The sequence below is a fragment of the Stylophora pistillata genome, chromosome 12 (genome assembly GCF_964205215.1).
Source record: "Stylophora pistillata chromosome 12, jaStyPist1.2, whole genome shotgun sequence".
NCBI classification, from domain to species: domain Eukaryota; kingdom Metazoa; phylum Cnidaria; class Anthozoa; order Scleractinia; family Pocilloporidae; genus Stylophora; species Stylophora pistillata.
Genome location: NC_142530.1, coordinates 19,226,907 through 19,253,700, shown reverse-complemented (window position 1 = coordinate 19,253,700; position 26,794 = coordinate 19,226,907). Strand labels below are relative to the sequence as shown.

Sequence of the window (26,794 nt, the reverse complement as noted above, 5' to 3'; positions counted from 1 at the left end):
TGTATTACAAGGGAAAAAAAACCTTGTTTAACTTCCGCCAGTGACCAAGACAGCATTTCTCCTTATAACATCAATTCAATATGAAGCAGACAAGTGATGAGAATAAAGAAAAATATCAATAGGGGGTTTATTTGTTGATCCAATATCAAATTCTCCAAACTAATATCATAAGAAGTGTATGGCAGACAGTAAGGAGAATTTCTTATCAGATCTTGAGAGTGAAAGGGTTGAACTGTGACGTAGTTCCGGTAGCGACTTTTGTTTGGTTTGGAGAAAAAAAAAAAAAAACAAGAGTTTAACATTTGGTTTTCTGATGAGTAACTCGTAGAACTGGCAGCTGTAAATGTAACAACAAAAGCACAGATCGAAGTAAAAAATGTTTCCAACTCAGTACTGAATGACGCTCGAGAATTTTGTTAATACTTTTATTATCTTTGCCAGCTCCCTTTTTGTGCTCTGATTCCTGTGTTGCATTTCACGGGAGATAAAGCCATCATGGGAACGTTTAAGAATGGCCGCGTAACAGATCCCGTAGGGCTTAATATAGAGCGCAGCTTTGAGGCATTTCCGCAATTCTGTAATGAATGCTGAAGAAAATTTACGCGTAAGTGTCAAGTGGGGCGCAAAAATTGTTCTCAGTACATTATCAGCCAAGACAAGCTTTATCACCCGGAGGGTGATGAAAATCTAAGTTTTCTTAAATAATTAAAGGGAAAATATGTGGAAGCTAGTTCGGCCTTTGTATGATTACCCTCCAACGTCCAACCGTTATTTCAGACAAAATAATGGTATTTTAAATTTTTAAAGAGTAGGATCAATGCTGACTGACTTGTACCAAAGTTTAAAATGAGAGCAATGACAGCCAATCCTTTTTTTAGATTAAGTTTTGCAGCTTCTTGGTTAGTAGAGGCAATTAAAAAAAAAGCGAGCGAAAATGCGTCACTTTTTCTCTCGTTCGCCACAAACAAACAAACTGAGAGCCTGGAATAGCTAGGACATTTAGCAACTTTTATTATTCGATACCGTTTGGACAATTTCTTTTTGGCTTTTCTAGTTTTTCATTGAAATCCATTTAATTCTCGTCCTTCTCTTTTTATCCCTAGGGTTATGCAAGGTGTAGCGTGGCTTTTATCCGTTGTTATAGGGATTAACATGTTTTTTGTCGCAGAGTAGGTGGTAAGTTGTGATTTGACCCATCTCTACGATGTTAATATTTACCTTTACGACTTGCGTAATAATCTTAACTTCCAGGCAAACGTAAGAGAAGTCCGCTTATTGCGAATTATTTGCACTAAATGACATTGTTTTTTCCTACACTGTTTTACAAATTGTCGAAAAATTATATCAAACAGCAAGCCAACTTTGAAATTTGTAAGCTTGAAACCCTTTTCTTGCTGGAAGATCAGTCGGGTTTCGTCCATCCTCGGAGACCCAGGGGCTGCGTCGATTTCAAGTTCGGACATGAAGAGCCCCTGGGGACATTGTCTTTCAAGACTAGTTCTAAACGGTCGCAGTCGTTCTGCCATCTGATTGGTGCCAGAAAATCTTTGTGTTTTTCTGCCCTATCAGAGTGAAGTGTGCTTTAGACTCCTTTCGTGTGTTTTAACACGGACATATTCTAGTAGCTCACTTGTTCGCTATGATTGTTTGGACCGTGCGACGGAGATTTGCTTGAGGTGAAAAGTTTCAGTCTCAGCACACAATGTAAGAAAAATCGATCACATTGTCCGCGAAATTCTCACCGGAAATTATACTGAATACTTTCGCAGGTATCACTAGAACTAGAGAACGTGTTTTAAAGTTTGCGAGGTTTGTATACAACACGATGGCTGCAGTCATTGATATGTCGCTTTAAACGTTAAACGAGATTTAAGCTTAAATCTTTCTAGATTTTTTGCATAATTTGCTGTGACTGAAACTTTGCCAATCCCGTAAAGTTATTTCGTCGCACGGGCCACGCAGGTATGTCGAGCAACTGGTACTTGCGCAACTTTCTGTGCGTGCCAAAATCTAATCTCATCTTCGCTTGAAAGAAAAGAAAAGCTAAGCGTAGAAACTTTTGCTTATTAGATGTGGGTAGATGACCCTGTACTACTAAGCTGACATTTGCAATAAAGCAAACCCGCCCTTTCCGTACAATAATTCTTGGTCTTTGGTTTTGTTTTTCCCATTGAAAACAGCATCGGATCGATTCCCAATGATCAAAGGTATTTAACTTGGTCTTCAACAATCGACAGAACAGGTGAAATGACAATGACCAAGGGACTAGAAGAGAATCCGTGGCCTTCCCAACTCAAGAATTTCAACACTCTAGGCAGCAGTTAAAAGATTAAACTCTTTCCAAACCCCTTCGGTAACTGCCCGAAAACATCTCTCCTTCCCTCGATGTTCTCGTTAGTAAGTGTTTGTTCAGATTTTAATTAGCTAACCGGAAACACAGCTAAGCTTTCTCTTAGCACTTGGTGGAGGTCGTCCACGAACTTAACGTTCTCTGCAACCTTTGCCGTATTGTGAACGACTTTACTACAGAGCGAAGATTAGATTTTGGCGCGCACAGAAAGCAGAAAGCTTCGTAGGCGAAAGCGCCAGTTGCTCGACATACCTGCGTGGCCCGTGCGACGAAATAACTTTACGGGATTGGCAAAGTTTCAGTCGCAGCAAATTATGCAAAAAATCTAGAAAGATTTAAGCTTAAATCTCGTTTAACGTTTAAAGCGACATATCAATGACTGCAGCCATCGTGTTGTATACAAACCTCGCAAACTTTAAAACACGTTCTCTAGTGCTAGTGATACCTGCGAAAGTATTCAGTATAATTTCCGGTAAGTTTTCGCGGACAATGTGATCGATTTTTCTTACATTGTGTGCTGAGACTGAAACTTTTCACCTCAAGCAATGCCTCGTCGCACGGTCCAAACAAAAATAGCGAGAAACTGAGCTACTAGTATATGTCCGTGTTAAAACACACGAAAGGACTCAAAAGCACACTTCACTCTGATTGGGCAGAAAAACACTAAGATTTTCTGGCACCAATCAGATGGCAGAACGACTGCGACCGTTTGGAACTAGTCTTGTAAGACAATGTCCCCAGGGGCTCTTCATGCCCTAACTTGAAATCGACCCACGGCCCCTGGGTCTCCGAGGATGGGTTTCGTCTTGAAAAACATGAGAGTTTAAATATGATATTTGTTTTAGATCTTTGCTCGTGGAATGTCTGTCGCTCTAATGCTTCTCTGTTTTCATTTTCTTTGTTGTCTTTCAGTCCGAAATACCGCGTAACGAGGGCTACTATTTTCTAGTTGGATTGTACCTTCTTTTCTACGTCACTTTTCTTTCGTTATTGGTAAGTATCCTGTGCTTGGAATTTTATACCCAGGTTTTAAACTAAGGTTCAGTTTTCAATTTCTTATTTATCCTCATCATCGATTTTAGTCTCCTTCACCACTGTTGTCTGTTCTTTTCACGTGACGCGCACTCTACCCGTCCGGCATGTGCTTCAATTGGAACATTCCTTTCTTTAAGTGTAGCCAATCAGAGCGCGGCTCGTATTTTTTGAGCCAGTCGCGGCAAGACTACTTATCCAATCACAGCTCGTATTTTATCGGGTACCATAATTTCCGGCCGATGGTGGAGGAGAGTGTATATTGCGTGACGAGACCAAGTAACGGCTGCGAAGAAGACTTCATCAATTTGAGTCGCCCATCGTCTGCAGTTTGGCCTTTTAACCACACTTATCCGGTAAAAACAATTACCAATATTTTATGGGCCATGTAATAAATACCTGTCTCCGTTGGGAAGATTTAATGGTATACCTACTCAACCACGCCCCCTGAAAAAGAGATCTCTCCCACCGTCCATCTCTCAGTTTGAACGGATGACGTAGTGTAGTGGGAACGTCATATATGACTAATCCCCGTTTTCAATTTCATGTGGGTGAGGGGAAAGAATTCAAATGTACAACAGCAGAATTAATTTTTTTCCTTTTACGTTTGAAGAAAGGAAAGTTTAATAAGAATGCGAATGGACAGGGCCTGAAAAAATATTTATAATAATAAGGGCTTTGTGATCTATTATTTTAGGTTTATTTTGCACTTGGGCTCACTTTCTTGGATTTCATCAAGGTATGAAATGGTGTTTGATATTCCATTAACTAGAAAGGTACCTATTTTTTTAAAGATCTACTGGAATATAATTCTGGTAGTCACTTAACGATAGTCACTTTAACTGTTCATAAGCTATTAATACAGGCCTTAAATCACTGAGATTACTTCTCTGAGAATTTGAGCCTATACGTTCTACTGGCTAGCAGCACAGCGTAAATTGTGGTACCTTTACAAGCTTTTGATAAGAACGACAGACGAACTGTTCCTGTTCATGTGCCATTTCGTTTGTTTTGAGTATTAAAGAAAAGAGGTTATACCCATGTAAGACACCTCGACTTATTGGCGAGTGTGGTTAGTTCTTCTGAAAGGTAACCTGGTTATAACAACCTGAGAACATACGCCGATCGTTGCGCCGAGCCATCACAGCGTTGGCAGATGCGCTGAAATTTCACTGGTTTGTTCCTCCTCCTTTCCCCTCCCCCAACTCCCCTCATTACCTAAAGGATACGCTGACTTCAACATGCGCGATTTGTAAATGAACGACGATATTTAACAGAGGATAAGTAGGGAAAGAGTACCCTTCAAATTTTAATTTGTTTTTATTCTGGTTTTGGCAGTTTTTGGAAAGACCTGATGCGATTCAATACAGTATTCAAGAAGACGATAATACTATTTCTAATGGCATCTCACACTGACGTTGTTCCGAGTTTATTTGGCTCGGGGGGGTGGGGGGGAGGAAGCGTGTAACTCAATCAGAAGGCCTTGTCATGCATTGTTATTTAATGTTATTTCACTATGAAGCCAGGCAATATTTTAAGATTAAAAGTAAGAGAGAGATTTTAAAGACCATGTTAGGTAATGCTATAATAATTGGTATTAACAGCTTTGAGAAAAACAAGGAAAAAACGCATACTTAATCGAATAGTAAATAAGATATTTTTTTAACCAAGTAACAAGAAGGACAAACTTACCCACAAATGTTGCCTTGATTTCGAATTAATCCTTCTTCCAGTCCTTGATCGTGAAGGCTACCGTGAGAAAATGCATTCTTAGCCGTTAAGACAAAGTGCAATAGAGTTTTTTTAATAAATTCTAATGTATACTGAATAAAGTTTATTCACGAAAGAGCTCAAAATCTTCAAACGGCAATACGTTAATTGGGCTTCTTCTTTGGGACGGCCATCCGAGAGGGGAGAGTGTTGGGGTGCACAAGTTCGGTCATGGAAAAATTTTCAATTCATGTTTAGGTCAGTGGATGGGTGAATGCAAAATATAGAGACATTAAAAGGGTGCGAGAGAGCTGGTTTTTATCCTTCAAAAACGTTTGCATTCTCATTTATCATTCCGCCGTGGAAAGGAATTCATGCAAGGGACACAAGTTTGGTCCCGGAGAAATGTTTACAAAACGTTTACACTTATAACTCTCTCGAAAGGACACTTGTATCGGAGGAGTTTGTTACTGGAACCTAATCTCTTACCCAGACCTTCCACGGCCAAGCGGTTGCACAGTTCAGTTACAGTCACACGGTATAACCTGGGTACTAGATCAGGGGATACCTTCATTCGCAAAATTTTTGTCACTTTTATTCTGGGGAAAAGGAAACATATTCTGGGTCCGAAAGCCCGCTTTTAATTTCCGGACACCCTAATCAATCAACATCTCACTGACGATTGAGTGAGCACTTTGCTACTCCTTGTCGAGGATTTTAATATGGATGAGACGCCAAAGCGGTTCGGTCTTCTGACCAGACGCACTCTCCACTAAGTTCGGCTTCTAAATGAAAACATGCCCATTTGGTGTTGTTTAAATACGCTGAAGTTTTTATTTTTGAAAGCTCTTGATTATAAGCTGAACCCCCTCTTTGGCTAAAAGTTCGCCTAACTCTCGCTTTAATTTATGTAAAAATCGCTCGGCTTTTAGCTGAATAAATATGGTAAATCAACCTGATGTACTTGTGAGAGTGGAGTGCTTAATAAAAAGTAAGTTTGGTTTTGGACACATTAGCTAAGTGCTTGGAATAATGCGTCCAGCGTATTCTAAGGTCATTTTTTTAGAGTCAGACAAACACCAACCAATCTCTATTTGCCTGGGTCCTGAAAATATCTCCTTTAGGAAGTTTTACTGTACTTAAAAATTTTCCACAACAATCAGAGTCAATGAGCTGCATCAGAGCTGTTTAAGTAATAAATTTATAATCAAAGTAAAGCACCAATAATTTTCCTGGAACAGTTTTCCGTAGCACGGAGTCACATCACATACATAGACCCCTTCTCAATCCTGTTAAGACTAGGTTTACACTAGAGGAAATTGTTCCGGATTCGTAATGAATCCTATACGTTTTAGTACCGGATTGATTTTGCCGTTTACACGAAAGTGGACGAATCCGAAATAAAAACTCCCCGGTTCGGTCGTGTCGGCGGAGATTTTAAATCCGGAATTTAAAGTGGGAACTTTGAATCCGATAACTTTTGAATCTGGAAAGTTATGTCGTGTAAGCGCTTTTTTTCTGGAATCCGGATATTATTTCCGCCTGCAATCTTTTGAGTTTGCGGTGAAACTAAAATGGAGGATCTGATGCTAACATTGCTGGCGGTTTCCGGTTGCCTTATCTTTTCGCAGGTTCAGGCGAAAAGTTTATCATGTGTACCGCAGCATTTCTGAGGAAACGCAAATTATTATTGCAAGGAAGTTTAACGTCAGCCACACTTAATCACCGACGACGTAGATGACTTGGCATCTGTCCAACTCAAATTTACCTCGTGGCATCTGGATCTACTCTAGTCTTTTTTGAGGGAGGCATTTTCACTTTGTCGATCGAACGACGAAACAACACTGTACTTGGTAACCATTTCATTTCGAATGTTCCCGGAGTTGTCGTTGTGTATAAACGGTCAGGAATCCGAATATCCTTTCAGCGTAAACGCCTACGAATCCGAATACTCCAAAATTGATGAATCCGGAAACATTTACGAATCCGGAAAACTCTCCTCTAGTGTAAACCTAGTCTAAAAAGAACCATGTGTACTTTTGTTTTTTTTTTTTTCTATTCCTTTCAACCCTTTGAAGTGATTAACATTTAACTTCTCCTTACAATCATACTCTTGAAAAAAACATTAAGGTCACGTGAATAAAGGAAATGATCCCAACCTGATGAAGCTCTAACTACTAAGTGTACTCGAAGATGAAGACTCGTTCATTGAGGTTCGCAAAATCATCTCTAAGCTAAATTAAAATGTAAAGTAGTAGTAGAAGTAGGGGGAAGGGAAGAGAGAGAAACAAACAAACAAACAAGCAAAATATTATCTATTAAATCACATTCTTCTCTTACTTTTCTCTTTATTTTACTAATATTAATAGTAATAAGCTAACGATAAACTGTAGCTATTGACGGACTGGCCCGCCTAGATTAGCATAGCTATACGCGGGGCAGTCCGACTTTAAATGTATGTTTTTATGTAGTAACAACAATTATAAATAAATGATGATGATAATGATGAGCTCTTGATTGTTGAACCAAATTCTTCTTGTAAGCACCTAAGGAAATATATGGAAAACGGTATGGAGAATACCCACACTGATGTTAGGGTGTTAAAAGTTCAGTTGCAGCTAACTTGCAAAGATCGTTGCTTTACTCTATTCTAGGTTTTTTTTTCTGTTGATAACAAAGAGAAACCCAGCCTCGAATAGGAAATAACGTTACACTTCAATAATAATACGCTTGAAGAAAGAAGTAATTGAAAGTCACAGAGTATCTAATTTTACTTTCCCGAAATCACCAAAAAAAAAAGACACTACAATCTCATCGGTCCCAAGTAGACACCTAACCTGAATAAAATAATATTCCTCGGCCATGAAGCATCATATAGAGGTTATTATATGGCCGGTTGGGGATACGAATTTAACTTCGAGTGCTGTGTCTCTCACGAGTTCGCTTCGCTCATTGGTAAGAGATACTTTCAGTGCGGGAAGATAGAACTTGTATCCCCAAATGGCCATGTAATGTCTTGTTTATTTTATAGATACTGATGAAATTTCCACATAAAACAACTTTTTTTATTAGTCATTATCAAAATAGCAAAATAGTGCAATTTGAGTAGTCACCTATCGAAAATGCTTCTCACAAAAATGCTATGAAACTCGGATACAAAGTTATAAAGGAGAAATAAAGACAATAATACTTATATTTTCTGTTCCAAAAGTTCAACATTCTAATGAAGAAGAGAAAAAAATCTGTAATAAGTCTCTTGTAATTGACTTATCATGTTAGTAACTATGGCGACACCAATATCCTCACACGTGATAGATAAAAATAGTATCGTCACCGCGCGTAATTAAGATATGAGTTTTTAGTAAAGGAAAAATCCTGGTATTTCATCAGTAGCTATACAATAAATAAAGTTTAATTGTAAGATTTTGATGTTCCAAAACAAACTTTTCCAATTTCTCAGAGCGTTCCTGCGGAAATGGGATAAGCGGTTAAAACTCAGTAGAAGAGACGGTCCATGATATGAAAGTCTTAAATAACTTGCTGCTCGTGAGGAAAAAAATAGCAGTGTTATTTTTTAATAAGCCTAAACTCATTGTGCTGTGAGGAGATGACACGACAAACAATGTAGCGGCTTCCTTGATATAACAAAAGGCTGAGTGAAACAATGACGAGCTATAGGTGGTTTGCAACCAATCTCTAGAGACACAGGTAACAACGGTGAAAAGAACAAATGCTGGTGGACGAACAAGGGGAGCTAATGAGATATCTATATTTTACGTCTACCAACATGGTGGCAATGACTAATCGTGCAAACCACCTATTTCTGAACTGAGTCATTCCCAGTGGGCAAACTTTGATGTTTATATTTCATACAAATGAATCAAGATCTTGAAAGATATTCTGGAACGTGCACTGACAAATGGTATAGGAAAAGATGTACTTTTATCGTAACCTAGTAGCTTAAAGGAAGGCCATAGCTTTAGACTGAAATATGAAAAAAAGTCAACCTCAGCTGTAAAAAGGGACATCTGTATGGTGGCCTGGGAATGCCATAAGAAAATTGTGTTGTACCTTGTAAGTTTCCCGTTATTTATTATGTTATTTCATTTTATTTTTAAACTTTAAACGAAAAAAAAAATTATATCAAGATACTTTAAATCAAAAATTGAAATAAAAATTTTTAATAAATAGTTAAATGAAACGAAAATAATCTTATCTTAGCCTAACAGTGCCATAAGGTTTTTCTTAAAAAAAAAAAAAATTTCGGTCGTGGCCTATCGATGCCGTAGCCCACAATCCTCCTCGGTGATCTTTTACGTGGCTCCTAAGCGATGTGTGATTGAAGCATTTTCATTGTGTTGTTACACGATTTCCTCATGTTGGGTAAACGTAAGTAATGGGACGACTACAAGGAACGCCAAGGAAAGAGACGGGTAGGTACAAAGAGCGATAAAGCTAGCCCCAGGGGATCTGAAGGCACCTTGACTGTGCAGAGACTATCGGCAAACGCTCAAGGCAAGTGCCAAAAGTACAACCGCATTGGGCCTTTAACCCTCAACCCTCGTGCCATTCGACAAAGAACCGACTTTAAAGAATATCAAGGAGGCCTGTAAGTCGCATTTTGGAACAAATTGCGAATGTGATGTCCTCGCGGGCGAACGCGGGCCCTCGTACACGCATGAAAGTCAGATCAAAGACTGGTCGAAGGTCATTCACATCAGATTTCTGGAATATGAGCAGTCGCAAAAAGCCGAGCAACCAGTCTTCGTCCGGCCATTACATAAAAGTGAGCCAAAAAAAATATGAGTCACTGTTACACCCTGTTTACATCAAAATTATTCTTTAAAAATAAATAAGCATTCGCTGCCTGTGCAGGTTCAACATCATTTGCGTCTGGAATGCGTCTTTCACATTCTCTTCTGAACCCAGCCTCCAAATAGTCACTTGTCCCTTCCAACACACCTGAGAGCTCTGCTGTTTCCTGGAGTTGTTGTTCGGTTACTGTGAGGCCACATTTTTCCCCTCCATAATTCTGCGGATACATGTAAATGTGCTCTGGTACTCCATCAGGAAGTTCTTTAGCCTTCTGCTTACGCATTCGATGATTGTTCCACACTGATACTCTAATATAAAGGTACCTAGTTCTTTCTGTAGCACGGGAATGTACACATATGCAAGTAGGTTCCTTCACAGTAAACAGCAAAAACTCACTTTGATAGGTGCAAGTCATTTATTTTTCTGAAAAGACTTTGACACAAGAACATCCTTTTTATGACCTCTGAAAGAAACTCTGCACCTATTAATTATTTTGTAGCCAAAAAGATTGTAAAAAAATGCAAAATTGTCTACAAAACAAAAGTTTTCAATCGCAAAACATAAGAATATTGTTTGTATTTACATCTTCAATATCCACTTCATAATTCGTGAACTTAATGTCAAAGTACTGCAGCCTGCGTGCTAATGTTCGCTCACTCCATGCATACATTGGGTATTTCGATTCTATGAAGTCTAAAATCTCCCTTTTTTTTCCATTTTTGCCGGACGTTCTTTGATAAATCACCTTTAAGCGTTTGATCTTGCATCCAGTCGCCATTCCTGATTTGATTTCCCGCCATCTTGGCAGAAAACATCATGACCCAAGTGCATTGTAGGCTATGGCATCGATATGCCACGACCGAAATTTTTTTTTTTTTTAAGAAAAACCTTATGGCACTGCTAGGCTAAGATAAGATTATTTTCGTTTCATTTAACTATTTATTAAAAATTTTTATTTCCATTTTTGATTTAAAGTATCTCGATATAATTTTTTTTCGTTTAAAGTTTAAAAATAAAATGAAATAACATAGTGAATAACGGGAAACTAACAAGGTACTACACAATTTTCTTATGGCATTCCTAGTCCACCATACATCTGTTTTCGTTGACAAAAACACTTATTATCATTGACGTGATTTATTTAGAAGGGTCAACAGTCTCCTTATGTTGAGTCAGTATTGGACATGATTTGAAATCGGGTTTAGATACGAAAGATATTGATATCATTCCGGTCGAGTCTAATCAACAATTGCCATACAAAGTAAACTGAGATCCACATTGGTTTGAAAACTTTTTCGCAGTTACTTATGTCTCATTTTATCAACTGGAGCCGAATACATAAAGAGTGTTTGAGCCTGAGGCGAAATAAGATGACAATAAATTTTGAGTTTGCTTCAGCTCGGCTTGGTTTCCAATTTTATTGGAGAGTGTTTTCTTTCATTGATCCGGTCGTTATTTTGTCATCATTCTCCAGGTGTTACGCTGTAAAAGAACTAGCAATGAAGTTGAAACGACTTCCAACGTCGTTATTGTTTAAGACAAGCTTTAACTACAAATTTTTGAAATTATTGCTACTGGGGTTCGTTATTGTCTTTTCCCTCGATGGCGGTACGATTGGTTAAAATTGATAGATCGCCTGTTTCCGCCTTTAGCTTTTATGAACCACTGAACCAGAACTTTGATCTAAATTGAAAAGCTGAATTTTGGAGAACCGCATGTTCATTCTGTTCAAACCCTGTTGCACTGCGTAACGTAGCGTCACTTAAGGAAAAAGGATTCAAGAAATGTCTTCGACTGCAACTGCTGCTGTGTTTAAATCCACTATTGGCTCACTCGTAGAAAAAGGCAGAGATGAGTTCGCGAAAAAACTCAAAGATGGCGATGTAACAGACGGAAAATTCTACCCCTTGATCGTAAGTGAAATCGACGACATAATGAAGTCAAAGTTGAACGCATCATCAGAGGAAGATTTGAAAACAAGTATCAGCTTCTTCAAGGAAGGAATGGCGTTCTTGCTTGGAGTAACAGAGTCTACAAGCGAGTGTGGTGCGGTAACAGGAGAGGCGGCCTGTGATGGACGTGATGCGGAAGCATTTTCTCTTATTAAAGGAATTAGTAGATTGGAGGTTAGTTGCCTGGATAGATCAGCTACGACAAAGCTTTCCGCTGCAAAGGAAATATTCGAAAATGCTCGAGGACTAGCTACTAAAGCTTTTAAAAACGAAGATCTGAACTGAATGTCTGACCGCATTCTGGCCATGAAGTATCTAGTTATGGCGACCATATTAAAGAGAATAGACAATCCTGCTCATGCAGGGAATAGGTAGAAAAAAAGAGTACCCGTGAAGTTGTAATTTGTTTTAATTTTGTTTCTGGCAGTTTTTGAAAAGACCTCATTCTATTCAATACGAAGTTCAAGAAGATGATCGTACTGTTTCCAATGGCATCTCGCACTGACGTTGATGCGAGATTCTTTGGCTGGGGGGGGGGGGGGACGAAGCTATTAACTGTTTAATGCAATCACAACGTTTTGTTGCGCCTTATTGTTTAATGTTATTTCACGATAAAGCCAGGCAATTTTTTAAGATTAAAAGTCAGAGAGAGATTTTATAGACCATGTTAGGTAGTGCTATAAATAATATGAACAGCTTTGCTACAAATAATGAAAAAAACAATGCTTAATTGAACAGTGAATAGAATATTTTTTTAACTGAGTGACAGGAAGGACAAAATTACCGACAACTGTTGCCTTGATTTCGAATCCTTCTACCGGTCGTTGATCGTGAAGATTACTGTAAGAAGATCCGTTCTTGGTAAGAATGACTTAGCCGTCAAGACAAGGGGAAATATGTTTTTTAACAAATTCTAATGTATGCTGAATAAAGGCTATTCACGAAAGAGCTCAAATGTTCAAACTACAGTACCTTTGGGACTTCTTTGGGACACCTATCCGAGAGGGGAAAGGGTGAGGGGGAGGGGTGGTGTGCACAAGTTCGGTCTTGGAAGAATTTTCATTTCATGTAAAGTTAGTAGATGGATACCTCTGTGTTGAATAAAAGAACGTTCCATTTTCCTCAAGCAAAATTGGGTGAATGCTAATTATACAGATATTTTTTTAAATTAAGGGTTCAAGAGATTTGGTTTTCGTCCTGTAAAAACATTTGCATTTGATTTACGATTCTGCCGTGGAAAGGACACCATTGATCTGAGAACACCTTCATTCAGGGAAAAACAAGTTTGATCCCGGAGAAATGTTTATAACACGTTTGTATTTCAGTAAATGGTTTGAACCTGGGAGTAACGTGTGAAGGTGTAGTCTGATCGTCCGGGTGAGTGTAGTCCTGAGAAGGAATGTTGTCGGTGGTAGTGACTGACATTTCGACAACCTGTGCGGAAGTCACTTGACTCTGATGATGACTTCCGCACAGGTTGTCGAAACGTCAGTCACTACCACCGACAACAGTCCTTCTCAGGACTACACTCACCCGGACGATCAGACTACACCTTCACACGTTTGTATTTGTTAGTCTATCGAAACGACATTTCTGTTAAGGAGAAACCTGACCTTGTACGCGGACCTTCCACGGCCAAGCGGTTGCACAGTTCATTTACAATTACACGGTATAACCTGGCAACGAGATTAGGAGATACCTTCATTTACCTTCACTCACAAATTTTTGTCACCTTTATTCAAGGGAAAAGGAAAAATTTTCTGGGTCCGAAAGCCTGCCTTAAATTTCCATGAACAGGAAACCCCAACCAATGAAAATGTCACTAACGATTGAGTGAACACTTCAGCAAACGTGATACAGTAGTTTAGCCGGTGTAAAGGTACATCTAGTTGTTCCGATTTGCAAATTCTACCCAAAGCACCGTCTATTTTTAATTGCTTGTTCTTATATAACAACAAGAGAAGACAGGGACGGGGCTACTCCTTGTCGAGGATGTAAACATGGATGAGACGCCAAAGCGGTTTGGACTTCTGTCCAGTGGCACTCTCGACTTTGTTCGGCTTCTAAATGAAAACATGCCCATTCAGTGTCGTTTAAATACGCTAAAATTTTTATTTTTGAAAACTTTTGATTAAAATGTGAACCTCCTCTGTGGCTGAAATTTCGCTGGACTCTAGCTCTAATTTATGTTAAAATCGCTCGGCTTATAGCTGAATAAATATGGTAAATCGACATGATGTACTTGTGAGAGTGCAGTGCTTAATAAAAAATAATTTTGGTTTTGGACACATTAGCTAGGTGCTCGGAATAACGCGTCCGGCGTATTCCAAGCCATTTTCAGAGTCAGACAAACACCAACCAATCTCTGGGTACTGAAAATGTCTCCTTTAGAAGGTTTTACTGTTCTTAAAATATTTCCACAACAATGAGAGTCAATGAGCTACGTCAGAGCTGTTTGGGTAATAAATTTATAATCAAAGAAAAGCACCAATAATTTTCCTGGAACAGTTTTCCGTAGCACGGGGTCACATCACATAAATAGACCCCTTTTCAATCCTGTTAACGCGACTGCTTATTAAAAAGAGCCATTTGTACTTTTCGTCTTTTCTTTATTCCTTTTAACCCTTTGAAGAGTGATTAACTGTTAAGTTCTCCTTACAATTTTACTCTTGAATCAAATATTGAGGTCACTCGAATAAAGGAAATGATCACAACCTAATGAAGCTCGTGATTGTTAACCAAATTCTTGTCAGCACCTAAGGAAATATATGGAAAACGGTATGGAGAATATGCATATTGATGTTAGGGTGTTAAAAGTTCAATTGCAACTAACTTGCAAAGATCGTTGCTTTATTTTATTATAGCTTTTTTTTTTCTGTTAAGAACAGACCGTGAAACCCAGTCTCGAATAGGAAATAACGTTACACCACAGTGGGCCCAGACAAGCGACGAGTCTGGTTGTTTATTCGAAATGTAAAGGAATGTATGGGAGAATATTAAAGAGTGTTATTATCGTAAACTTATATCTTGAAATGTCTGAGTTAAAGCTCAAAATAAAGGTAAACCTACCTCACTTGCTGTGTATTGTCGTTTCTGTGGCTCTAAATGGTGAATTTGAGCGATTTGGTGGGTTTTGCGTCGACTGTTACTATACGTTATAAGAAAAAGACCCTCGTCTCCTTAACAGTCGACGCAAAACCCACCAAATCGCTCAAATTCGCCATTTAGAGCCACAGAAGCGACAATACGCAGCAAGTGAGGTAGATTTAACAACTATTCACCGAAGTGGAGGTGGTTAGTGGTGGATATTTACCGAGCCGCGAAGCGGCGAGGTAAATATCCACCGCTAACCACCGACACTGAGGTGAATAGTTCTTTTAGTATATACTAAAACAGTGAGATAATATACACTACCGTCGTTAGTTTGAGTGATTTCTTCGCTTGTCACGGATGCAAACCGGGGCGCCATTTTTTCCCGAGTTGCTCGGAGGTAAATAGCAAAGGATATTCGGAGTTTGACTAGCCAATCAGAGCGCGCCTTCATGCAATTTGTTGTGGATGAGAGGAAAGAGGTCAAATGTACAACAGCAGAATTCTTTTTTTCCTATTTAGGAGAAAGGAGAGTTCGTTTTCAAGTTTAATAAGAATAAGAATGGACAGGGCCTGACAAAATGATGATGGCTTCGTGATTTATTATATTAAGTTTATTTTGCGCTTGGGTTCACCTTCATGGATTTCATCAAGGTATGGAAATGATGTTTTGATATTCCATTCAAAAGAAAGTTAACTTTTTTTTCAAGATTTACTGCAGTAAATTTGTGGAATTGAACGATCGTCAATTTTTATGTTTATAAGCTATTTTAAACACTAGCCTCAAATCACTGATTACTTATCTGAGAATTTCCGAAGCGCGTGCGTTTAACTCGCCAGCAGCACGGCGTAAAATGTGGGTAGGTACTTGGTGAAATCCTTCATACATGCATCAATACATAATTAAGAACATGTGGGAATACAGGGTCATTTGCACACATTAACATACGTTAAGGATCACACCAAGTACTCACCAAAATGTGTTACTTTCGTAAGCTTTTGATAAGAACGACAGATAAACTAATTCTGTTCATGTGCCATTTTGTTTGTTTCAGCATTTCAGAAGAAAGGTTATACAAATGCAAAACACCTCGACTAAATGGCGAGCGTGTTTGGTTAGCTCTTCAGGGGCAACATGGTTATAGCAGCCCCAAAACATGCACTAAGAGTTGCGCCTAGCTATGACAGCGTTTGCACACGCGCTGACGTTTGACTGGTTTGTTTCCCCTTCCTCTCCTCTCTAATGTCACTCATTGTGTAAAAGATACGCTGACTTCAACATGCGGGATTTGTGAATGAACGGCGATATTTATCAGGAAATAGGTAGAAAAAAAGAGTACCCGTAAAACTGTGATTTGTTTTTATTTTGTTTCTGATTCATGTTATTTCACGATGAAGCAAGGAAATTTTTTTTTTAAGATTAAAAGTAAGAGAGAGATTTTGTAGACCATGTTAGGTAGTGTTATAAATGATATGAACAGCTTTGTGACAAACAATGAAAAAACGAATACGTAATTTATTAGTGAATAGGATATTTTTTTAACCAAGTAACAGAACGGACAAAATTACCGACAAGTGTTGCCTTGCAATTGAATCCTTCTACCGGTCCTTGATCGCGAAGGCTACAGTAAGAAGATCCGTTCTTAGTAAGAACGACTTAGCCAAAAAGACAAGGTGAAATATGTCTTTTAATAAATTCTAATGCGTGCTGAATAAAGGCTATTCACGAAAGAGCTCAAAGTGTTCAAACTGCAATACCTTTGGGACTTCTTCTTTGAGACGCCTATCCGAGAGGGGAAAGGGAGGGGTGGGGGGCACAAGTTCTGTTTTAGAAAAATGTTCAATTTATGTAAAGTTCGTAGATGGATACCTCTGTGTTGAATAAAAGAACGTTCCATTCTCCTCAAGCAAAATTGGGTGAACACTAAATATGCAGACATTTTTAAAGGGCTCAGGAGAGTTGGTATCATTCTTCAGAAACATTTGCATTTTCATTTACCATTCTGCCGTGGAAAGAACACCATTGATTTGGGAACACCTTTATTCAGGGAAAACAAGTTTGGTCCCGGAGAAATGTTAATAAAACGTTTGTATTTGTTAGTCTATCGAAACGACACTTCTGTATAGGAGAAACCTAATCTTGTACGCAGACCTTCAACGGCCTAGCGGTTGTACAGTTCAGTTACAGTTACACCTTCAGTCAACGTAATTCACAAATTTTTTCCACCTTTATTCAAGGGAAAAGGAAACATTTTTTGGGTCCGAAAGCCCGCCTTTAATTTCCATGAAGAGGACACCTTAACCAATCAAAATGTCACCAAGATTGAGTGAACACTTAAACGTGGTACAGTAGTTTTGTGTAACGAAAGCTACAACTAGTTGTTCCAGTTTCCGAAATCTACCCAGAGCATCGTATAGTTTTAATTGCTTGTTCCTATATATCAACAAGAGAAGACAGCGACAGGGCTACTCCTTGCAATTGTCGAGGATTTTAACAAGGATGAGACCCCAAAGCGGTTTGGACTTCTATCCATTCGCGCTCTCGACTTAGCTCGGTTTCTAAATGAAAACATGTCCATTTGTTGTTGTTCAAATGCACTAAATCTTCTTTTTTTTTCGAAAACTCTTGACTGTAAGCTGAACCCCATCTCTTTGGCTCAAATTTCGATTAACTCTAGCTTTAATTTTTGTGAAAACCGCTCGGCTTCTAGCTGAATAAATATGTTAAATCGACGTCAGAGTGCAGTGCTTAATAAACGATGATTTTGTTTTTGGATCACATTAGCTTGGTGCTTGGAATAATGCGTCTGGTGTATTCCAAGCCATTTTCAGAGTCAGACAAACACCAACCAACCTCTATTTGCATGGGGTATAAGTTTCTAAAGAAACTGTGGTGCTGCGTCGGTGGAGGTAACAATGTAAATAGGGCGGATCCAGGATTTAGATCAAGGGGGGTTTGGAGATCGAATTGTTCCCCTTCTGAGGGGTCCAAGATTTTGAAAATTAGGTCTTCGGAAACATGATTTCCAGTTATGATGAATATATGAAGTTCATGTATTTTAAACTGCGGTTATAGATACGTATGATGCACGATCCTCGCAGTAGAGAGCGCTATTTATGCAATAGCGAAAATCAGACCTGAAAAAAATCAGGTCTGTAGGGGATTCGAAGCACTGACCTCTGCGATACTAGTGCAGCGCTGTACCAATTGAGCTAACAAGCCAACTGGGAACAGGCCGTTAAGTTCATTCGTAATAAACCCGTGATGATAAATCAGATATGATGAATATATGAAGTTCAACGAAGGGCTGACGCTCGAAACGTCAGCTTTTATAATCGTAACGGTGGCCAATTTACCATTTCAACTTTGTTGATATATTCAAATTATTTCGTTACCCCCACCGACGCAGCCCCAAACAGTTTCTTTAGAAACTATCAGCCTTTATTTATTAATAGGAAATAACGTTACACTCCCCACCAAGAATGATACACTTGAAGAAAGTTCGGAAGTAATTGAATGTTACAGCATTTAATTTTACTTTCCCGAAAGAGAAAAAAAATTACGATTTCGACGGTCTTGAGTAGATACCCAACTAGAAAAAAAGAATCTTTTCCAGCCATAAAGCAGAATATAGAGTTTAATTATAAGATTTTGATCTTGATTTTCAAAAACAAACTTTCCAATTCCTCGGAGTGTTCCTGCCGAAATGGTATTAATGGTTAGTGGTTAAACCTCAGGACAAGAAAGGGTCAATTTAAATCAACTTGCTGCTCGTGAAGAAACAATAGGACTGTTTTTTAAATAGTGAGACTACACTCATTACGTTGTGGGATGACAAACAAACAACCTAGCGGCTTCCCTCAGGGACACAACAAAGAGCTATTTCTGAACTGCGTCATTACCCTTAAGCAAACTTTGATGTTTATATTTTATGGAGATGAATCAAGATCTTGAAAGATATTCTGGAACATTTACGGACATATAATTCGGAAAAGATGTCGTTTTATCGTAACCTAGTTGCAGAAAGGAAGGCCATAGTTTTCGACTGAAAGCTAGAAATGTCAACTGACTTCAGCTGTAAAAAAAAATACATCTGTTTCCGTCGACAAAAACACTAATTATCATTGACGTGATTTCTTAAGGGTCAACAATCTTCTTATATTGAGTCAGTAATGGAAATGTTTTGAAATCGGGTTTATTAAACACGAAAGATGTTGATATTATTCCAGTCGAAACTAATTAATCAATATGCCATAAAAAGTAAACCGTCTGAGACTCACATTGGTTTGAGAACGTTTTCGCAGTTACTTATGTATCGTTTCCGCAATTGAAGCCGAATACATAAAAAGTGTTTTGAGCCTGAGACGAAGTAAGATGACAATGAATATTGAGTTTGCTTCAGCTCATTTGGCTCCTGGAGTGTTTTTTCTTTCACTGATACCTGCATTCTGGTCGGTTTTTTCAGTCATCATTCTCCAGGTCTATTACGCCGCTGTAAAAGAACCAGTAATGAAGGAGTTGAAACGACTTCCAACCTCGTTACTCTTTAAGACAAACTTTAACTACAAATTTTTGAAATTCTTACCACTGGGATCGTTATCATTCTTTCCCCTGATGACGATACGGTTGGTTAGGATTGTTAGATCGCCTGTTGTCTTGAGCTTTTACAAAGCACTGAAACTACTGAACTGGAACTTTGATCCAAATTGATAAGCGGAATTTTGGAAAACTGCATGTTTATTTTGTTCAAACTCTATTGCACTGTGTAAAGTAGTGTCACCTAAGAAAAAAGGATTCAAGTTATGTCTTCGATTGTAACTGCTGTGTTTAAAGCAACTATTGGCTTACTCGTAACAAAAGGCAGAGATGAGCTCGCGGAAAAACTCAAAGATGGCGATGTAACAGACCAGAAATTCCACTCCTTGATCGTCCGTGAAATCGACGACATCAAGTCAAAGTTGGACGCTTTATCAAGGAAAGATTTAGAAACAAGTATCAGCTTTTTCGAGGAAGGAATGGCGTTCTTGTTTGAAGCGTTTAAGATCGCAAAGTCTAGAAGCGAGTGTGGTGCGGTAACAGTAGAAGCGGCCTGTGATGAAGCGGTTTCTCTTATTGAAGGAATTAGTAGGTTGGAGCTTACTGACCTGGATGAATCAGCTACAAGAAAGCTTTCCACTGCAAAGGAGAGATTTAAAGATGCTCGAAGAAAAGCTACTGAAGCTTTTAAAAACGAAGGCCTCAAAATATCTGACCGTATTCTGGCCATGAAGTATCGAGTTATGACGACCATATTAGAGACAGTAGACAATCCTGCTGATGCAGTAACACCATGCAGAGTGTGTGTAAAGGAATTAAACTGTCTGCCTGCAGTACAAAATAGCTTTGATGTTCAGCTCAAGAAAGGTATCCAGGCAGTAAGAGGCTTTTTCAGTCAAGAGGAAAGAAGGGAAATTATCTCTAGTGTCTGTCACGTGAATCGTGTCATCTACGATGTCACGCGAACGATTGGTGAAGACGCAAACTTTTTGATCTGGCCTCCTATTGATACTGGAGAAAAGAAAATCAGTCCATTGTATGACGCAAGAGTAAGTAAAGTACTACTTAAACAAAGTATGGAGCATTGTTTTGTTAAACCATGGTCATTTGGTCAGGAGGGCGAAGAGGAGCACAAGCTGAAGTGGCCGATGGGCATCGCTACAAACTCCGGCGGAGAAGTCATTGTCGGGCAACACGAGGATGGTTGTGTGAAGGTGTTTGACAGCAGCGGCAAGTTTGTTAAACATTTCAGTCTCCGTAACGATGATGTAAATTCACAGTTATATATTGAGGATGTCGCCACAGACACGAACGACATCTTTGTACTGACCGATCTGAGGAGCTTGGCAGAGCCTAGATCTTGGTGGATTTATAAACTTACGAAAACCGGTGACCCGTATCACAGGTTTCGTCTGAGGAGAGAGGGCTCGGACGACTACACAGGACTGTCAGTGACTGACACGGGAAAAGTACTGACAGTAGGAATGGCAACAGAAATAGAGCTACTGACAGTAGGAATGGAGGTGGAGGAGTATCACTCTAATGGAGAGTTTGTTCGCAGTTTTGGCAAAGGAATATTGAACTATGCAACGGGTGTCACTGTCGCCAATGATGGCCGTGTTATGGTAGTGGACAGAGATGATTCCTGTGTTCACATATTCAGTGAACACGGTGACCATCTTAACAAATTTAAACTGCAAAGAAATGACTGTGACTACACGAGCATTGCATTTCACCGAACAGGTGAACATGTCGTCATCGCTGGTGCTAGAAAAGAGAAAGAACTCTTGCAGGTTGAGATATACAGCAAAGATGGTGAGTTTGTGCGTAGTGTAGTAATCCAAATTGATTGGATCAATTACGTAAAAGGGATTACAGTGACTACTGAGGGACGCATTGCTGTTGTTGCAGATATTAATCTAAGTTACAAGGTATTAGTTTTTTAAACTGCTGTTTTGATGTTTTCCTGTTATTGCAGGGAATGTGTAGGGACTTTTAGGGTAAGCATCGCAATTCTCCATCACGGCTCTAATATTCTCTTAGCTACAATCAGCGTCAAGATTAGTTTACACATGATGTTTGAGAATTAAGAGTTACGTGTAGAAAAACAGTCCTGTTTCTACCGCACTCTAAACCATCAACAGACCCCCTCCCCCATTCAATGTTTGCTAAAAGTTCATGGAATCACGATACACCATCTCTTTTGTTTTGGGGGAGGGGGGGGGGAGGGGAAGAGACGATGGTGAATAGGTAAACTTAACAAGGGCAAAAGAGATAAAGCTGAAGTAATATGGAGTTGAAAAGATCAATTTGTCAACAATTTTGTTGCTGCTTGTAGGTTCATTGATTGGTTTTATAAAATTATTTAAATGCTTTCTTTTGTTATTATATTGTTTTCTTGGACATGATGGTATGGTAAGATTGAATCCACAAGAGTGAAGCAGCACACTAATAACCAAAGTTATATTCTTGTGATTGAAGGAAGTACATAGATATTCAAAAAGTACTTGATCAATGTCCTGTGCATTGAAGGTATATATATAGAGCCCTTTAATTATACTTTTATCTCATGATAAATTTCTCCATAAACATTTCAACCTTCTTCATAGTTTTTTTTAAGATACAACTGTAAGGTTAAATAAAAACAACAACATCCTATTACTGGCTAAAACTCCTGAGTCACTGCACTGATACAAAAATCACAGTAAACACTTTTATCTCAAAATCTCTTCTGAAACTGTTGATAAACTTTTAGACAAACTTTTCTGAAACAAAAATAGTATTTGAACTGCCTTCAATTCAACTTTAAGAAATATAACAACTTTTGTTTCATACATTTTAACCAATTAAAATAACGATTCATAATTGATTAAGTATTTTATTCTTCAGAATTTGCCTTTGATTTTTCAATATTGCTACTAAAAAGACCTTTTCAGGGATGCATTCATATGTGTGTGTAGGAATGAATGTAGGAAAGCATCCCTAGATTATACCACAATGGCCTTCTTTAACTTCTTTAAATACTTAGCAGTCTTGCAGTCAATGACAATCAACTCTTATGGGTTAATGGCAATTTATGTACATTTATTAAGCATTTTAGAGTGTTCTTGAAGGTTACAAAATAACTCTTTTCTATATTTTATGGACCTTTGCAACACATAGTAGAAATTTCCAGAGCATTGCATGAAATTGCCCTGGTATCCAGTTAGCACAACTAATTAGACTTCTAGAAATTTCCAAAAACTCCTTATCTGTAGCAACCCTCCATAATTACATCAGTAAGGAGGTCATCCTCACAGTTGAAGAAGCCTAAAAAAGTCAGGATTTTACAGAGTACAAACCTGTGCCTCTATATATTTGTTGGCCACGCAAACAGATGAGCTATGAATTCGCATGTGATATAAGCTGAGAAATTTTCAGTGGGATCTTTGCTTTTTACACAGGGAATGTGTTGGCAGCAAATGAATTAATCATGTTTTGAACAGGTTGTGATTGCAACTGATGGAATGCTTCTTTTCCTGCTCTTGGTGTTCAACTTTGTGACTCAGTTGATAGAGCAATCAACTAGGAACACTCCCAGAGGCACGGGTTCACTTGATTACAGGTTTAATTGACCACTCCCTTGATAGGGGTTTTCAGGGCCAATACAAACAAATTGTAAATAAACATAACAACTAAACATGGGGTTTAAAGATCTCCACTGGCCAGAGGCAAACCAGTTGTATATGCCTCACTAGGTCATAATTGTTTTAGCAGAGTGTAATTTCCTATACTGTACTATACCCTTAATAAATCTGAAACAATTGTGTAAGACATGTCCCATAGATGATTAATCACTTTTGCCTTAGTTCTATTTTTAAGTCAAATTTAAAAAAAGGTGAGATCAACTCACTCTGTAGTCTTTCCATGGGTTCCCAAAGGTTACAGGGAAGTTATCATATTGAAAACCTCAAACATTTTTGGAATTTTATTAACAGGTAGTTTTTCCTATTATTGGTTGCAAAACCATTTTTGAGTTGTATTGCTCTATAATTATAAATTTCAAACTTATACCAATGTGCTTTTGTATCTGTAGAAGCTAGCTATTCAAGTAGGATAAAAATAAATATTTTCCATTGACTATGATAACATTTAATTACAATCAACCAGTGAGGTTTAGTTGCTTTTTCAGTTATCATTGTACAGAAGCAAAACCAAGTACTTAAATAAAGACTGTTCAGTGTTGTTGATTATCAAATGCTGATTGTTTTATTTCTTCCTGATTTAAATAATTACTTTCATTTTGTGATCAATATTAACATGTAATTTTGTCTTTGGTGAAGAACGGTGTTGGGAAGGAAAGTGTCTCCAAGTTGAAACTGATCTTGACTTTCAATTCATAATTTGCTCTTCACCTTATCCTCTGAATTTTATCTGGTTGACTGGTTATCAACTTGAAAAAGAAAAGCAACTAAAGTTGACTTTTCTAAACAATTGTGCCTGCCTTCCTAAACAAAAACTTATTTGTTTTGTGACAAAGCCATTAAGCAGGGAAATAATCTCAGTCCCCACAAGCTAGGGGTTTTAAACCCCTAGAATTTCCAATTCTGATTTGACCATCAGAATGATGCTCTACCACTGAGAACATGATATGTGTAGGCAACTTGGCCGAAATTAAGGTCATTTGTGACAATTAGTAAATAAAAACTTGTCATTTGTTTTGTCACCAGGCCCAAACTGGGATATAATCTTTAAGTCCCCACAAGCTAGGGGTTTGACCCCTAAAACTTCTGATTAATCACTATCGGATTCTCTACGATTGAATTACAATGTAGGTTGGATTTTGAGTGCAATTTGGTGTTAATAAACGCAAGTAAGTTCTTCAAAGACAACAGAATTGCACAGGCCCGTAAAGCAGGATGAGTGCTATTTGTAAACATTAGCAAGTGCTTATTTTCACCAAATTACATAAGAAATCCTCTTGTTACTTGTTGATAACTCACAAAAAAAAGCATCACACAAAGTCAAGAGTGACAAACCCGTTGCAATTTATCTTTCGTTGGAATGTTAGGACAAATATTACATGCAAACATCACTCGTGTCATTTGCTGGTCAACTTGTATTTAATCCATTACTTCACTTATGAATTCCAGGTTAAATTTGACTTGAAAACCGATATCGCACTCATTGCTTCGCGATTCGTGTGATATCAGTTTTTGTATGCAATTTAATGCAGAATTCCCTCATCAAGTAATGAATTTTCCTATAATACCCTTAGTAAATTTGAAACAATCATTTTAAGAAATGTCGCATAAGTGCATGATTAATATTGCTTTTGCCTTTAAGTTCTATTTTAAGTCAAATTAAAAAAGCATGAGATCAACTCACTTTGTAGCCTAGCTACCATGGATTCTTAAAAGGTTATAGCAAAGTTTTTAAATTGAAAATCCTAAACATTTTTGGAACTACAGGCAGTTTTTCACATTATTCAGTTGGTTGCAACGTTATTCAGTTGGTTGCAATTTTTAAGTTGTAAATTGTTCTTATATTATAAATTTCAAGCTTATGCCAATTAATGCACTTTTGTATCTTTAGAAGCTAACTATTAAAGTTAGATAAAAATAAATATTTTCCATTGACTATGATAACATTTGATTGCAATCAACCAGTTAGCTAGTTTAGTTACTTTTTTTAATTATCAGTGTAGAAGCAAAACAAAGCGGTTTTCTGGTTGACTGGTTATCAACTTTGAAAAGAAAAACAACTAAAGTTGACTTTTCTAAGCAATTGTGCCTGCCTTCCTAAATAAAAACTTATTTGTTTTGTCACAAGGCCAAAGCAGGGAAGTAATCTCAGTCCCCATAAGCTATAGGGGTTTAACCCCTGGAACTTCTGATTCACCATCAGAATGATGCTCTACCACTGAGAACATAAAATGTGTTGGCAACTTGGCCGAAATTAAGGTCATTTGTGACAAGTAAATAAAAACTTCTCATTTGTTTTGTCACCAGGCCAAAACTGGGATATAGTCTTAGTCCCCACAAGCTAGGGGTTTGACCCCTGAAACTTCTGATTACACTATCAGATTCTCTATGATTGAATTAATTACAGTGTATAGGTTTGATTTTGAGTGCAATTTGGTGTTAATAAACACAAGTAAGTTTTTCAAAGACAACAGAATTGCGCAAGCCCATAAAGCAAGATTAGTGCTATTTATAAAAATTAGCAAGTGGTTATTTTCACCAAATTACACAAGAAATCATCTTGTTACTTGTTAGTAACTCGCAAATAAAAGCATCACACAAAGTCAAGAGAGACAAACACATTGCAAATTATCTTTCGTTGGAATGTTAGGACAAATATTACATGCAAACATCACTCGTGTCATTTGCTGGTCAACTTGTAGTTAATCCATTACTTCACTTATGAATTCCACGGTAAATTGCATTTGAAAACCGATATATCGCACTCCTTGCTTCGCGATTCGTGTGATATCGGTTTTTGTATACAATTTAATGCGGAATTCCCTTGTCAAGTAATGAATTTTCTCATAAATACCCTTGATAAATATGAAACAATTGTTTTAAGAAATGTCGCATAAGTGCATGATTAATTGCTTTTGCCTTTAGGTTGGTTCTATTTTAAGTCAAATTAAAAAAGCATGACATCAACTCACACTGTAGCATGTATTCTTAAAAGGTTATAAGAAAGTTTTCATTTTGAAAATCCTAAACATTTTTGGAACTACAGGTAGTTTTTCTCGTTATTCAGTTGGTTGCAACACCATTTTTAAGTTGTATTGTTCTTATATTATAAATTTCAAGCTTATGCCAATGCACTTTTGTATCTTTAGAAGCTAGCTATTAAAGTTAGATAAAAATAAATATTTTCCATTGACTATATGATAACATTTGATTGCAATCAACCAGTTAGGTTTAGTTACTTTTTTAATTATCAGTGTAGAAGCAAAGCTAAGCACTTAAAATAAAGATTTTTAAATGTGCATGATTATCAAATGCTGATTGTTTTGTTTCTTCCTGATTTAAATAATTTGCTCCGTGATTGACTGTTTGATACGTAATTTTGTCTTTGTGAAGAACGATGTTAGGAATGAAAGTGTCTCCAAATTAAACATTGATTTTTACTTTCAATTCATAATTTGTTCTTCACCTTATCCCCTGCAGTTTTATAATCAACTTGAAAAAAAAAACTAAAGGTGACTTTTCTCAACAACAGCACTCACCATCCTAAATAAAAACTTGTTATTTGTTTTGTCACAAGGGAAAAGTGAGGAAATAATCTCAGTCCCTACAAGCTAGGGGTTTAACC

At 37.8% G+C, this 26,794-nt stretch overlaps 1 protein-coding gene and 1 pseudogene across 1 annotated transcript; both read left to right on the top strand.

The window, feature by feature from the left end:
• The window catches only part of LOC111347050 (natural resistance-associated macrophage protein 2-like), a 118,037-nt pseudogene extending 112,807 nt beyond the window's left edge, over nucleotides 1-5,230 (top strand).
• A 13,593-nt stretch (nucleotides 5,231-18,823) lies between these two features.
• Nucleotides 18,824-26,468, top strand: LOC148719126 (uncharacterized). Its single transcript, XM_088741616.1, has one exon. It carries the CDS (start codon nucleotides 19,753-19,755, stop codon nucleotides 21,430-21,432), a length of 1,680 nt encoding a protein of 559 aa, XP_088597742.1. The 5' UTR covers nucleotides 18,824-19,752; the 3' UTR covers nucleotides 21,433-26,468.
• Nucleotides 26,469-26,794: the final 326 nt, after the last annotated feature.

What these genes read in the sequence shown, in the direction of transcription:
- LOC148719126 (XM_088741616.1), top strand. Translation starts at nt 19,753, where the DNA reads ATGTCTTCGATTGTAACTGCTGTGTTTAAAGCAACTATTGGCTTACTC.